The sequence below is a fragment of the Argiope bruennichi genome, chromosome 5, assembly GCF_947563725.1.
Source record: "Argiope bruennichi chromosome 5, qqArgBrue1.1, whole genome shotgun sequence".
NCBI lineage: Eukaryota > Metazoa > Arthropoda > Arachnida > Araneae > Araneidae > Argiope > Argiope bruennichi.
The window spans coordinates 48,121,262-48,138,160 of record NC_079155.1 but is presented as its reverse complement, the minus strand read 5'-3'; the positions used below and the strand labels follow the sequence as shown (position 1 = coordinate 48,138,160).

The 16,899-nt window shown below is 29.6% G+C and overlaps 1 protein-coding gene across 5 annotated transcripts in view; it reads left to right on the top strand.

Annotated features, from left to right (window-relative positions):
* Positions 1-16,899, top strand: part of LOC129968775 (leucine-rich repeat flightless-interacting protein 2-like) — an 87,342-nt gene that overhangs the window by 47,373 nt on the left and 23,070 nt on the right. Inside the window, exon 1 of one of the 5 annotated variants that reach the window (XM_056083013.1) lies at positions 506-1,126. The exons of 3 other annotated variants lie outside the window; for them this stretch is intronic. In XM_056083013.1, the coding sequence (XP_055938988.1) occupies positions 1,046-1,126 (81 nt within the window). In that variant the 5' untranslated portion in view covers positions 506-1,045. Of the gene's footprint in view, positions 1-505; positions 1,127-3,039; positions 3,206-16,899 lie in introns of those variants that run through there. One more of the 5 variants, XM_056083018.1, reaches the window with a different exon arrangement.

The following is a 16,899-nucleotide window of genomic DNA, read 5'->3' as shown; positions in this document are numbered from 1 at the left end:
GCTTTTTGCGCGCTTTTCTCTATGACGTCACAATCCACTCTCATCATCATATTGTATTGTAAGTTTCTTCGCATACGCCGGCTTTCCTTCATTTGTTCACTTTTATTTGATGCCATGTGGTGGCAGCTTCCCCCTACCGGCAGAACGCTGATAAAACTGCCACTTGTTTATATTTCCCTGTTCAGTTTACAATTTCGCCTTAATGATACACTGCTTTACTGCCGCAGTTCGAATTAATTTATTCACCGCTGAATAAATCGGCACTTTCCTCTGTGACACAGATACCTACCAGAATTTTTATTTATTATTTTTTCCCCTGTTAATTTCATTTCAACATAGAGCCTTCACCAGAATGGAGAACGAAAAAAGCAAACAAACATATTTCTGTTTCATCTTCTGCAGAAGCTATGCATCAAGTTACTCAGACGGGTGTAGAAAATGATTGACTGAAGAACTGTGACGTTGGGTGCACCTAACAAACCTAAAGAGTAAAAAAAAAAAAAAATCCAAAACTGGATTTGCCGGTGTGATTTCACTTCCTCTGTTTTCCTTCATCTTCCGCTGGATGAAAACTATCTCCGATTTGTAATCTCAGCCTCACTTCAGGTTTCGCTCCCATACTGAGAGGTGATGCATCGGGAATACCTATATGAAACGTGCCTGAACAGCATTCCTGTGCTTTAAGTGCAACCGCGTTGGTTGCATCTTGTACGATTCCCTGCCCTGGCACTGCCTTATCTATATTTGTTTGTCCTAAGTGAAGTGGTGTATTAGTTGTTTTCATCGGCTATTAATCCAGGCCTTAAACTGGTTTTCAATAACTAAACAATTTGAGTAATTAGCTCATAACAAACATGGTAGTGTGTTTAAGAATTTTTCTTGGACTGGGAGATAAGTCTCCAAATGCACAAAAGAAAGTTTTCTGAGCTTGAGTTATCTCGATGTTGATAGCAAGAAAGCTATGACATTAAAAATACATATCTGTTTACGTTCGCTCTTTATAATCCAGATTGGGATGACGTAGAACCACTTAATACATTATCGTATGGGGATATGGTGTTCAACACCAATGCGCCGAAGAAAATCAATGAGGATGCGAAAAATTCTCGTTTCGCTTGTTGAATATGTAAGTAGACAACACTTTCATTTTATCTGATATTTTCCCGTCAGGAGATCATTTAATTTAATGTGTTGGTTTATGTCAGACGTGTGTATATTGTAGTTTTATATCTAAATTTTAAATATATTTTTATTTTGCAAATAGAATAATTTTATCAAGCCATTGTTTATGTTTAATAGCTATTTAAATGCTGATGTTTTTATATATGCATGTCAGCTTCTGTATATTGTTTTCTTCATGACGAGACATGCATGGCGAAAAAATTGTATAAAATGCCCGAAAGAACTGATATTAGGAACTTAGCTACTAAATTTAGCACGTATTTACTTCTTGGATAGAAAGTGCTCTCTAAAAAGTTTTTCCAAAGTTTTAATAAGATTTTTAATTGAAAATTTTAAAATATTTTTTCAATAACATTGATGCATATTACACCTTTAGTTTAAAATTTTTTTTGAAAAATAAACTTTTTTCTTTTTTTATTAAAAAAATTTATCTTATTTAATTAAATTTTTAAAATCTTTTAGCATATGTTAATTTAATATTTTGTTGTTTTATTTACTCGGTGGGTTTATGCTCGTACATTGAGATGATATTAAATAATTTTTTTAGACAGATTTAAATTTTTATACATTTTAAATCGTAAATTTGATAAATAAAACTGACTGACGAATCTAATATGAAACATTATCATTCTTCGAACTAGAGCTTCAACCCTCCCCCTTCCCGTCTTGAATCCACTGGGCATTAAGAAAAAGCATAGCAGCTACAACAGATTTTTTTTTTTTTTTTTTAATCAACTCGAGAAGGTTTACCAACAAGAAAATTATTCGTTGTAAGAAAATATTAACTTTAGCTCTCCGATCTTTTGACTTGTTAATATATAATTGTATTATTCAAAAATGCTTCAGTATTGAATCGTTAAAACATGATTTGTTAATTTGCTTTTAAATATTTATCATTTACTAATCTTGTTATCAAAATCTTTTATGCTAATAACATCATATTGAATGTCAAAATTGTGACATTCGATATGATGTAATGAACTTATGTATAATGACAGTTATGTATAAAAAGAAAACTGCATTTATTTCATTCATTCATTACTGATTCAAGGCCATGGCCAGCGGAAGCACCTTAAATTAAATATACTAATAATAATTTAATTGGAAATAAAAATCTAATAACAGTAGCTATAAAATCCATTACACTTTTATCACTACTAATTCAGAGCTATTAATTTAATTTATTATTCCATAAAATTCTCATTTTTCTTAAGCTGAATTTTCAACAGAAGAAAAAAAAAAAAGAGTCGCATTCATATTTAAAAACAATTATTATTTGAAGTTCTATGTCAGAAATGTCAGTATCATTAAAAGTTTACTGTTCCATAAAGTTTAGAGTCGATTCTGTCAGTTTGCAAATTAAAATCTCTGGATCGGGAATTATTTTTTCCTGTATAAATTATATTTAAAGCGACTTCTTGTGGCTTTCTAATGGTTGTTTTATGAAGTTCAGAAAAAAAAATTATTTGAATGCATTACATCCTAAAATCGTGTAATTCCTTTACATTAACTGCAATAAAAATTAGATGAATAATAGTGAATGAATAATTGCCCTTTAAAATTGCTATTAGCTTAATTTGATAAGTCATCTGAAAGAAAGGGTATAGTAGTACTTTCAGCGGGTATTTTCTTTTTATCTTGTAAACAGAGTACATAAATATTTCTAATCATCTTTCAAATATACGCGATTTCTTTTGTTTTACGAACGACGATAAGTTTCATCTGTCATCTTTATGTAGAAATGATAAAATGTAATGCATAGTTAAGTAATGAAACAAACTGATAATAAGAAGATAAAATGTTTGAATACGTGTATCATCCATTTACCTATCAACAGTACATGCTTTTAGTTGGGAGACATTCTATCTGCATTGTATTGACCACAAGTTTTATTATGTATTATTTCACTAAAGTTGGATATATCTAAAACGAATGCTTTTCCGACATCAACATTATTTCATGTACTTTGGAAATTGTGCTTATCGTAATTTTTTACATTAGGTGTTATAGCTCTTTTAATTTGGTATGTATTTTAATTCAGTTATAGGTACTTATTCTCATATTTACTTAAATATTTTCGCATTGATTAAATTTATTGAATGGCATTTTGGATTTAGCGTTCTATTCCCATTGTATATTGCATTCAGAATACTAGATCAAAGCATCTTTGTCTCCTAAAGGCGGAAGCAATGCTCTGTTGAGTTAAGTGCTTCAAAATTAACTCAAGTATGTGTTGAAAGGCACTCATGTGTGTGTACTTGCATTGTGAGACGATGTAAAAGTGGAGTATTAAAGATATGTATTCATTTGAAAATAATAAAAAGCTTCTATTTTCTTTCCGTGCTGATAGACGATTATTCCTTTACTTCACGACGGTATTGTTAGCTGTTCCTTTCAAATGCAGAACATAAACGCATAAATTTTGTAAAACGAACAAAACATTTGTTGGGTTTTGTGTTTCTTGGATTCAACTTTAAAGTTACAGAAAAAAAGCATATTTCTTGAGATCAGTGATTAGGTATAGTTAATTTATCTTTTGTAGCAGTAGCATAATAATATGTTTCATTTATAGTAATGATGAAACGTTTTTTCGGGAAATATGACTTAATCAATCGTTTTTCTAATTTGTTTATCAATCTGCAAACAAAATATAATAAATCTGTAAAATTTTATAACAGTATCGAAAATAAATTTTTGATCGATGATTGACTGAAAAATTTTAAGAAATTTTAATTAATCTATGTTTTTAGTTACCAATAATATTGTTAATCCTTTTTTGCATGATGATGGAAATTTCCATCATAACATTTATTGAACATAAAATCGTACTCAAAACAGGTTTACTGTAAATTTGTTGTTGCTGGCAACTTTTTTCGCGACTATTGTGTAATAAGGAACGTAGCTGTCAAATCAAATGTCACAATCATTATAGTGGGTTTGAGCTTGTCATTCCGCTGTTTGTTGTGGTTGGAAGAAACGCGCAGTTTCTTGAATATTTTTTATAACTAATCTGAGATTTTTTTTTTTTTTTTTTTTTTTTGCTAATAAAGACAATAATGAGTGAAGAAATTTAGAGGAGAGTGGCAAAGATTTTGTACCGAGCTTTAACATGTAAATTTGCATGATAATGAATATTTTTATCATACTGTTTTTTTATGTATTTTATATTATATATTTATACTTTGATTTTTTTAAAACATTTTCCCTTTAATCTAGAGCATGAATTATATCACCCTCATTTATTTCACACAAAAAGAAAAAATCATGCAAAGAAGAGCTAAATAGACAGCTATGTGTGAAATATATGTAACGTTTGTTGCAAGTGTTATTAATTTAATTAGAGAAAACTGTAATTTTAAAAATGTGTAATGTGTTTTCGTTAATATGATTTCTCGTTCCATTATTCCAGTTGTATTATCATGGAAATAACGTTAAAAACAATCACGCCACTAAATTATTTAGTTTTTCCTTTTTCCTCGCATTTTTAATAATATTTCCAATCTCTTTACCGAGTGAATCTCAAAAATTTTCAACTCTTGAGCCTTTGGTGAATTTATATTTTTATCAAAGCGCTCTATGCAAAACTTAGTATTTTTTATTTATTTATTTATTTGCAATTTAGTTAATCTATATCTATACTTATAATAAAGCTCAATGTGTGTGTGTGTGTGTGTGTGTTGGCGCTCTACAGGCCAGGTCATTTGACATACAGCTATCAAATTTGGTACATGTATACCTTAGAGGTCGGGAATGTGCACCTGGGGTCCCTTTGTTTGAAATTTTAATTAGAATTTTAATTATTAATTAAAAACTAACTTTCCCGCCAAAAAAATCTTCCATTTTCCCCACCGCCAACTTTTCCGCCAAAAAAATCTTCTATTTTCCCCACCGCCAACTTCAATTTTTTTTTTCTCCCAACAGAAATGAGGCTAGGGTTAACATTTTTCGGCGGATTATTTCAAACGATTCTGTTTATTTTCTTAATGTTTTATGCATTTAAAATTAAACATTGTTAATTAATCCATGTTTCAGATTCATTCTGAAGTACTTTTGAATTAAAATAACACAGAATAAAGGAAATTAAAAATGTATAATCTGCATAGCGTTACCCCAACTGGCGTAGAAAAATTCACGCATTTGCGTTACCGGAGCTGGCGAAGAAAATTCACGCATGCGCATTCTGAATGTTGCCATGACAACCGTTATCAACGGTTGATTTAAATTATTTTTAGGTTAGTTGCATGCTTTTGTAAGTAAATTGTATTTATGTTAGTTATATATTTTTTGTATATGCTTATAGTTTTAAGTACATCGTTTTTAAAGTAGTTTTTTAAACCTGTTTTCGACCGATTATTTTAAACGATTCATTTTATTTTCTTAAAGTTTGATGCATTTAAAATTAAACATTGTTAATGAATCGATCTGTTCATGATGAATCTGAGAAAATTTTGTTGACAAATTCTTGAGATATTACATAACTTAAGAAAGATATTCTTTAGTGCCCATAAAGTTTAAACGCTCAGTGACTCTATTATCAGTAATCATATTATTAAAAAAATGCTTTGTTTCAGTAAAAAATATTATATTAATTGCAGTTTAGTCATTTCCATTTTAATTTTAAGCATAAATTCTACCGGAACTAACAGAAAATTAGAGAGATACATATTATGTTATGGCTGAAGGACTTTATATTATTATGAGTGAATTACATGACTATCAAAATTTGAAGCTTTAAAATATTTGATGAAGAAGCTATTAAAGTAGGAATTACATAAAATATTGAATTATTGAAATTTTAACGAGCATTAAGATTGGCGAACCGGCTGGTCGCCAAAGGCGGCTAGTTATTTATATGTCCTAAGTAAAATTAAATAAAGCATATTTTAGATTAAATGAAAATTGATAGAGACTATTGAAAATTGAATTATAATAAATATAATAGATAATCGCAAGGGGGGGGGGGGCTATTTTAGTGCTTCTCATTTTCTTAACCCGCGGAATTAAACTAAACTCATATATCCTTTATGCAAGCAACCGCTGTAAATCCGGCTTTGCATAAAGCAGAAGTAGCAAATTTAAATTCTCTATAGAACTTTTACAATTAGAAATGAATATTCACATGAATTCCAAAATTCATTTAATTCCATGCTGCTAAATTTTAATTTTATGAATTGTCATAAGCATCTTATAAAGATTATTCTGTCACAGCACATGCAGATGAAGCAATGTCATTAAATGAACCTTGAATCCATACAAGGTTTATATGTGTACTCATTTTGTAACTGTAAATGGCGATACTTTTGCAATTTCTATGCGGTAAGTTGTAATAACGTTTCGCAAATGTGTCGCTACCTATAAAATTTAATTAAAAACTTATTTTTAATAAAATCATAAAATATAGATAATGTTTCTTGGCGTCGCTGTGAAAAAATCAGCATTTTCCAGGTCGCATTAGCACGCAACTAAGCAATCACTACTTTCACCTATTTATAAAAATGCCATGTGTTATATACTGTTTGCTTACCTTTTATTTGCTTAATTCCGATGTAATATGAATTCTCTTCCGCTTACTTTCTTTGTTCTTTCTTGATCATTAGTGAACCACCCATTTTCAACAGGTGAGACTGAAACAATAGACGAAACATTTGTGTCAGTAATAATTAACTTCGTGAGAAAAAAGTATTCATACATTATTACATTCGTTGTAGTGAGATATTTAAGGTCATTTGATTTCAATAAGTTCAGCTGATTTTATTGTATTTAATTTTTGAACTGAGTGTGCGTCATATTATTTTTCGTCATGTTATATTTAATTAAATTAAATCTGAAGAACAAATATAAGTAGTAGAAATTATTTGTGCTTATTTCAAAGGATCTCTCTCTTTCGCTGTTTATTTATTTATTTATGTATTTACTTATTACCATTGGCAAGAAATGGTTGAGATACTTTTTAGACTTATTTGTGTTTCCTATTTATGCTATATCCCATATCAAAAATGAAATAAAAAATCAGTTAAAAATAAAGGAGGAATTGTTTGCATTCTATTCAGCAATGCACTCAGGCCCGATTAGCATTAAAATTAGGTGTAGCAACCAAGGATAAACCAAAAAACTGAACTAGCTTTATGAAAAATAAGTGAAATTTTTCAAATTAAAATAAAATGCCACTGTTCAAGATGACAAGCGTAAAAAATTAATTTCAAAAATAGCCAGCGGGTCTCCCTAAATTTCCTCGCATACTCTCTAATAAACTAATCATGCCAGAGAACGCCTTACATGACATTGGCGTACAATAGTTACGAAATATTAACTTTTGGCTTGAATTCAGCATTTTTACTGAATCTATCGTGTCATCTTTGACCAGTTATTAGGCGATCAGTACCGGCATGTGTTTGTTCTTTTGATACGGTTTACTCAACTGATTGAAACAAAAATTCGACTCAAAACTGCACTTGTACTCATAAAATCCCATATCAAATTTTATATATTTCAATCATTCCTTTTTTGAATTATCGTGTTTGTATGTTTCTGAAAATACAGACTGACAGACAGTCAATCTGTATGCCGAAATCAATCTTAAATCTGTATGCCGAAATTTATCAATCTAGTTCTCTTCGTTTTGTAATTATCGTGATGACTTATATTTGAAGAGACGGACTTCCTCTAAACATATTTTATTCAAAATTTGATTGAAATCTGAAAATTTGGTATAAAGACCATGTACCAAATTTCAACCGTCTAGCTCAAAGCATTTTCTTTGTCACAGACAGACGGACATTTTCCAAAAATATGTTTTTCGATCACAGCGTGGTGAAAAACGTGGCGATTTGTCAAAATTTCGAGCTTGAAATTTTTTGACGATTATTATACTTTTTCCTATATTACGTATACAAGAAAGTAAAAAGGATAAAAGAAAACGCATTTACTGGGACAGTTTTGGGAGCCTAAGACTTTAGAACGATTTTACCCCGCAGAGTGTTAACACACAGTAAGCATGATTCCAGAGTTTTTTTTTTTTTTTTTAGGCCTTAAATTTCTGTCCCATTAAATGCGTTTCTCTTACAAATTAAATTTCTTTTTCGACCGTACAAAAGGAAAATGACTTCTAACTGCAAAATTTCTTGGCTGGTTAGATAAATGTGTTGCATCTCTAATTGTGAAATTACCCCGAAGCGTTCGGGGATGAATCTTGATCTAATATCAGAAGTGACACATCTCAGACGCTTCCTGATTTTTATCCACTTGGAGAACATTTAAGCTTTAACCTTCTTCACAAACAAGATGTATTTCTGTGGAAACATGATCAATGGCAAGTTTCTTGATCAACAGATATCTGTTCTTCCAATTCATCTGGGGCTTATTATTGTTATAACTTAAATATGTTATTGGTTTCTCGATCAAAGCATATTCGTTAAAATAAAAGATATGAATTATTATTCAAATTCATTTTTAATCCATAGCATTTTTGAAGAACTGAATTTAGATGCCATTCCTGTCTAGACTGTACTCATACAGTATAAATATTATCTTGCCAAAAAGAATTAATGCTGTTTTTCGCAGCGTGAAATGCCGATTTAAAATTTATCATAATGCTTGCTGTTTGCAGACTTGTCTCTGCTGTTTTCTATGCTCTTATCTTTACTTACTAAAGCCATTCCTCATGGCCTGTTGTGATACACATTTGATAAAACTGCTCATTACCATCGGCAAAACAATGTAAATTCTTTCCGCATTCCTGTTCATCGTACGGTCTTCTTCCTATCTGGTGTCTATATAATCTCGCTCCATACAATAGACCGTGAAGCAAAGCAAGCGGGTATTCAATTTACTGTTTTGCTGTGTTTGTAAAGGTTGAATAATCCCCGTTTAGTATGCGCTAAATGTGCGGGAATGTGGTTTTATCAATGGAGATAGAATGACACGTGATTCACGTTCGAATTCCGACCTTCCTGTTTAAAGTCTGCTTGTGTCGTTTTATCGTCTGCGTCTTGATAGGCAGTTTGGAATAATAGAAAAGAATTATTTGGAATTTTGGTAAAGGCGAATGATGAATAGAATGTGACAAGATTTCTTACTCTGAAAGATGAGATAGTGTTCGTGCCCTGGATATATTAATGGATCAAATCATTTTTTATCTGAATGGCAATTGACACAACTGTATGCTCACATGTATGGAAATAAATTAACTCATTTATTATAAGACTTCTAGATATGAAATCCACATTCCTTTCTTAATTTTTTTTTCTTTCAGAAAATGAATGCCAAGTTAAAAGAAATCTTACTATAATCACTTCAAATTAATTCCGCAAGAAATTTTACTTATCTAGAATTGAACAAATAATTAAAATTTCGCGATTTATACGCCTAAATGTTTATGTAGATTACAAAAATAATCCATGGGCAATATTAACCCAGTGCTAGAATTTCAACAATTTGGGTCGAAGTAATGGTTTTTAGAAGCCAGATATGGATAAGATATTTGTAGTGCTTTTCATATACCTAGAATGTAAATTTCATTTTACATTCTTTTTTGTAAAATAACATTATTTATAAATGTTTGATATGATGAAAAAATAAAAGGGTGGGGTTATCAACTTTTTTTGTTTAGTTCTGTAATGCTGGTCTTATATGTCACTACATGAGTGGCCCTAGGAATTTTAGCTCTATATGGAATTTACATACAAGTAAGAAAGTTCTCGCTACCATGGCGAACAAAAATGATGTGGAGGCCGAGTTGCCTCTCCCCCCCCCCCCGATGGTGGGACGTACCCCTTAAGTGAGGGATGAACGTGTGAGCCGCTTTGTAACAGGAATATTTTGCGTCTATTTCAGTGCCTGATTAAATGTCTTGGCGTTCAGTCATTCAGATCATCTCTTGCTATTAGCAAGTTCGAAAATACTTTTCTTGTGTTGAGTATGTTGCTATAATATATGTTGAAATTGTAACTGTTACTATTTTTATAATGTTGTAAGTATTTTTACAAACTAACCTCTGCAAAAAATTGAGTAAATATCAAACATCAAAAATTGAGAAATATCAAGCAATTCAATGTTCCAGCAGTCAAATTCTAGAAAACGTTTTTAAACATTTAGAGATTTTCATTTTCTTTGAAAACATTTGATATGCATTTTCACAAATTAGATTCGAAAACTATTTTTTATATATTATTAGAAAGAGGAAATGTTAAATCCAGGTTTATTTCCTGACTTAAATTTAAACTTTTTAAAGAAACTTGACTATAATTTCTCGAATCTTCGTAATTCTGGACTTCTAGAATTATCAATTTAATAATTATTTGTCAAATATTATTATTAGCAAATTTCTCACGCAGTTTATATATATATATATATATATATATATATATATATATATATATATATATATATATATATATATAATATGTAACATTATTTGTTGTGAAGCATGATGCAGTTTGAAGACAGTGAAGATACTTTTAATTTTTGTGACGTCGTTTTATTTCATTTTGAAGAAGCAAGCATATGTACAAGCGATGAGCACACATAGCGACACAGAAAAGGAATGAGGAAAAAGCTCTTGGACATTTTATCCCTGGTCTTATATAACCTATGATTTTGATAGGGAAAATATTTCTTTACAGTGCTAATGTATTATGAGATTTCGATAGGGATTTTCGTTACACGGGTGGACAAGGTAGGGGAAACACAGGGAGATTTTAAAAAAGAATTTGCCTGATCAGCGGTATTTTATCTCTTCACGCGCAGTGTGGGAAAGTTAGATTTTAGCTGATTCAACAATTTAACAAAGCTTCTCTTGAATTAATTAAGTAGAGAAACTGGAATTGGATCACGAAATAAGGGAATATTTTTGAATGAAGTTACTAGGGACTAAATGAAGATAAAATCTTGGAAATTAATTAAATTGAAATTAAAGTTTAAAATATCATTACATATATATAATATGGAACAACTAAAAGTGCAATTAAATGCATTTTTATCAAACAAATTTATCTCATCTTGGTTTTTTTTTTATTTCAAGCATGTATAACTTGCTGTACTTTCTTTGTTTCATCATTGCTGAAGCACCTTTTATCACCATCATCCGTTTATTAATATTGAATTTTACTGAAACAGTGAGAAACAGCTAAAGTAGATTCATTCAGATGTAAATATTAAACTAATGTTTCTCATTTTTTTTATTTATATGTATAAAAATAAGGAAAAAAATAGTTTAACAGACAGTTATTTGTCCCAATTACCAGAAACATGGTTATACCAAGGTATGGCTAGACAATTGTTTTTTTTTATCCCAAAATAATATAATTAAAAAAGCGAGTCTTCTTTGATTGTTGTTCTATAAAAACGAGTATTTCACAAATTATTGTGGTCTACCATTAATCTTTTGACCCTAAAATTCTAACTAAATTTCTATATTTCACTTTCCTTACTCTACTTTTTTATGATATTAAAAAGTATTAATCTAAAATAAAATCAGTTCCAAAAATTCATCCATTTTTAAATGAAATCTTGTATCAAGGAGAAAGATTTCGCAACTATGTGGAAAAGAAAATGTAAAATATGTTATATAAATAAGCCGCTGGAAACCTATTGGCTCGCAGGGATTAATGTTTGCTATAAATTTCAATTAAATATTTTGTTTAACTTCATCAGAATTTCTTTTTCAACAATATATTTTTAAATTTCAAATTTTGATGATCATCAGACTCATACTATTCTAGAAGTCTCACATCGTTCTGTACATTGTTTAAGGAATTTCCCTAATTTACTGTCTGTGCCTTTATACATCCAATTACATCGCAGGAAAGAAAAACAGAGTTTAAAAATGAGTATAATTTACCATTATTGGATTCTGTAATTAGACCTTAATTATAAAAACAATAAAAATTTTATTTAAAGCATGCCTTTTATTGAAACCTTTTCAACCTAAGAAAATAAAATCGTACTTCATGTCTTGGTCATCAAAAATAGAGAAAAAGCCAAAATGCAATATTGCCGTTAAATATGAAAACAGTTTCGCTTCAATAATGATTCTTATCCTTACTTAGGCTACTTATCATTACATAATTGCAAAACACTCATAACATATTTTTTAATTAATTAAAAAATGGAGCATATTATGCGACAAAAAATGGTAACATTGAAAATATAAGTTTTTGAATTTTTTAAATGATGTTAAAATTATTTTTTGTTATAATGTTTTCGGAAATTTTTGAAAAAAAATATGAAAATCTGACTTAATTTTTAATTAAGTGAACTTTCAAAAAAATATCCCAGAATGCAAATTCCCCCTCTCCAAAGTATATTTATTTGGACCATGTTAGATATGTTTATCAAATAGTCTGGTCTAAAGAGACGCTACAGTCTCTTTATACTCACACAGTTTCATCTATATTATTAGTTAAAGATAGATTGAGCGAGACTTGGCATTTCTTGTTACTTCATATCGAATCCAGTGACTCGAATCGAAACTGTTCGGGGTTGTTTTTGTTGTCATTTGATGAAATTACTACATTACTACATGTTTTTTTAAAAAAAGTAATAAAAATATTCATGAAAGGAAAGAAATAGCAGTATGACAGCATAATTTGGTCATAATTTTCTAAGATTTTCATCAGAGACGAAAAGTAAATGAGAACGTCCTGTTAGTCAGATCTAGATCAGTGTTATTTTCCCAAGTTTCATTAAGTCTTCCTATTTTCGAGTAAAATTTTGCATTTCACTCTTCCATGGTTAATTTTATGTTGTTATATTTTCACAGCTTTTAATTCGTGTTGTTGATATCGAATTTTTTTATTGATAAAAAAATGGTTATGTATTTAGCTGTTACTAAAATGTTATCTAATTTTTATCTAAAGGAAATAATTAGTTAATAGAATTGTGCAAATTAATTTATTAATTAATTTCTATTTAATATTTTTATTCTTGTTTAACTTTTTATTATTACATATTAAAAGCTGTTATATCAGTAGCGAATGTAATTGAATTTTTAATTTGTATGAATTTCCTAAAAACAGTCTTTATTATTGATATATGTCATGACTCATTAATTTATCTCAAAACAAAATTGTAGAATTTACTAAATTTACTGTCAATATATTTATTTGATTTTTTTTTATTATTAATCCATTTCAATTTTCTTAGAATGCTCAGCATTTTTTATTTTCTTCTTATAATATTTTACATTATTGTTTATTCATTCCTTTCACTTATTTTATAAATGATTCTTTTATCTTTCTAGAATTGATTTGTATTTTTTTCTCATAAATTCAAATTTAGAATTCAATTATCATTTTATAAATTAATCAATAATTTTATGGCAATACTTATCATGTTTATCTTCATTTAAAGAAGTAAACTTTCCCATTTAAAGAGGGGGGGAAGGTCTATACTTGATGTTTTTTTGCTTTAAAATGACAATTCTAATAAAAAAAATACAAGAAAAATCCGTCTGAAACTGTTTTCAAATTCCTGACTGATAGTGATTATTGAGCTTCGGCTGGTTTTTCTTGCAGTTGTTCCTATCTGCTTAGAAGTTAGAAAAAAAAATCAATTAATGTCTCGTAATGACAAAACAATAACTTCCATTTTACCCTCTAGACTCTGTGAACTGTAAAATTTACTCTATGAGAGTGTTTAAACGAATACCTTGAACTTCTACTTTAATGTGCTTCTTCATTGCACTGAATCATTTCTGCCTTAGAGGACCTGTCATACGGAACGCAGATTATCTGAAATTTTTATTGCCTGGACTCAGTGGCGTAAAAAAAGATTTCGATCGGTCGAAGCATGACTGTGACTGCGTAAATTGGAATAACCTTCGTAAGAATCCCTTTTAGTGCTAAAAGAATGAAAACTGCAGTTGAAAGGGGATAAATTATGTTTTTTAAATAGCATTGAAATAGCCTTTTCTTTCAAGTGAATTCTGCAACAAATCTTTTCCTGTCAACACGACAGAATTCCTAAAATAGTATAGATTATGTAAAAAGCATTGCTAGATGTTAAACAAAATTACATTGTTATAATTTTTTTTCATGCCCTCTAAAGTTTATTACTTTCTCATATATGTAGTATAAAGAAAATATAATTATCAAAAAATTCGAACCTTAGATTTTTATAAATCTTCGCGTTTTAAACCTCCCTTAGTTCGAAAGACGCATTTTTTGGAAAAATGACCGTCTGTCTGTCTGCGACAAAGATAAATCAAAAATGCTTTAAGTTAGACGAATGAAATTTGGTGTAGATCTCTACACCAAATTTATAGATTTCTATCATATTTTGTGTAAAATCTGTTCAGAAGAAGTCCGGCTATTCGAATATAAGTTAATACGATAATTATAAAATGAAGAGAGCTAGATAGATAAAATTCGATATACAGCTTTATCATCTATAATGTAGACACCTGTCAAATTTTGAGCGAAATGCTGTAGGTCTGTACTTTCAGAAACATATGAACGCTTTAACTCAAAAACGCAATGAGTTAAATATATCAAATATGGTTTAAGATCTTTTTTTTTTTTTTTTTTTTTTTTACCACAAGTCAAATTTTTGTTTCAATCCGCTGAGAAAAACGCGACTAAAACTGAAAATCGATTATTGGATACCATTAACGGCATGACAGGGATTAATCATCAAATAACGCGCCAAGGATAGCACGATAGGTTCAATAAAATTGCTAAATCCTCTCCGAAAATTAATATTTCGTAACTATTACGCGTCAGTGCCATGTTAAAGGCATTGGCATGACAAGTTTATTAGAGAATATACGAGAAAATAATGGAGAGTCCACATCCGCCGTTTTTTAATTTAAAAAGCACAATTATTTTGCTTCAAAAATAATCAAAAAATTGTTATAAAGGTCTTTTGTATTTTAGGCTGAAAATAATATGGAAAATTAATCTAATATGAATAGCAGTTGGCAAAATATTCCTCCTTCCAAAAGATCGAAAAATAAGCACCCATATAAATGTCACTGTTCCCCTAAGAGAGATTTCTATTGAATTAAAAATAGGACAAAAAATTATTTATATTTGTCAAGTCATATTACCGATTCTGTTGTCTGAAGATAGTTTTGACGTTAGGCTATGGCGACAGCGGATCTGGGGAATATTAACTCTTTGCACTCGGTAAAATAATTCGATCCACATTTATTCACTTAAAACAAGGATTTGTTCATTGCTCCGAAATATATAATTGTTTTAATTTATATTTTCCGGAATTATTTTCCACATCTTCTTACCATTTTGCAGGTATTTTTAACAATTAAAATTAAAAAATAAACAAATAAAACGTCAGAATAATGAACCCTCTAGAATGCTGAGGGAGAGTCATCATTCGAGTGCATCTTTTAGGACTAAACGTCTTCCATTTGGTGTGGAAAAGAAATGTTTGATACCGTTGATACAGGTTCTTTGTCATTAGGCCACGATTCAAAATTACAAGATCCGTCCAAAACTTTCCTTAATAAGGCTTCAAATTCCGACGTTCATCTAATTGAACTAGCTGTCAAATATAAAAAAATGCGAAATTCGAACACATAAATAGTCTCCAAATGTATGTTTAAACAATGGTATCAAACTGTCCATCGATATGCCCCACTACAAATGTCTTCGCTCCCAGCAAAGAAAAAAATATCAATTTTTTAAGAAAAATTTTGTAACATAATTCTGAAATTATTAAAAACAGACACATACATAGAATATATTTTTTAGGTATAGAATATGCAAATGGGGATGTTCGAGATCTAGTGTTCAGATTTAAAGGCAATATTCAATGAAATGGGAATGCCTGAATTTTAATATATATTTTTGCAATCGAAGTTTGAAAACACTCAAAAATCGGCATATGAAATTATTTCATTATTTTGGAAAATACTTATCGGTGCGAGTATTTATTTTCATTAACGAAGAAGAAATAACTTTCTTGTTAGATCCAAAATTACTTACATTAACCATGGATAAATTTTGCAATTTATGATTGCTGTCGCGAAGATGATTGTGTCAAATGAAGAGGTGATAAATATCTTATCGGTTTTTTTTTTTCCCTTGAATTTTATCTTTTTTTTAACTGTATATTTGAAATAAACCTTTTTTCTATCAATTTTTCCTCTTTTCTTTCGATTTTTTTTTTCCTGCTTAAATTTTCTAGTATTATATAACGACAAAAGGCATAAAATTTTATAAACTTGTAATAATTTTTCAGAAACTTGAGGGCTTTATACTTTGTGAATATAGGAAAGGTAAGAGAACCAACAAAAATTTGTATAAATGACGATAAATCGTTAAGAACGTGGATATTAAAACCGGATAAGGTTTGTTGAAAAAGAATCCCTGCCTCATGTTCTTCTGCCTAGAAGCCATTGAATTAATTGAAGCAGAATAAATCATTTGTATTTCACTCAATTATCTTGCATAAAAAAAATATTTGAATAAATGAACTTTGAGGCAGTATTTCAGCTATTTGATTAATGAAGTAACTTTAAATTACAGTTTTAATAAAAAGCCAATCTGAAGTTATAATATCTGTGATATTGTGCAGCATAATTTGAGATGCAAATGTGGTAAATTTTTCATGAGTCAGGAAGTCGAATAAGTTTGAAACCTCTTGTCTTTTGCTTGCATTTTTATGGCCGATAGGAAATATTTTGGGAAATGGAATTATACAGAAAGCAATTGTACTGTCACCTTCGCACCACCATCAATTAAAATTGCCTCTCGCAAA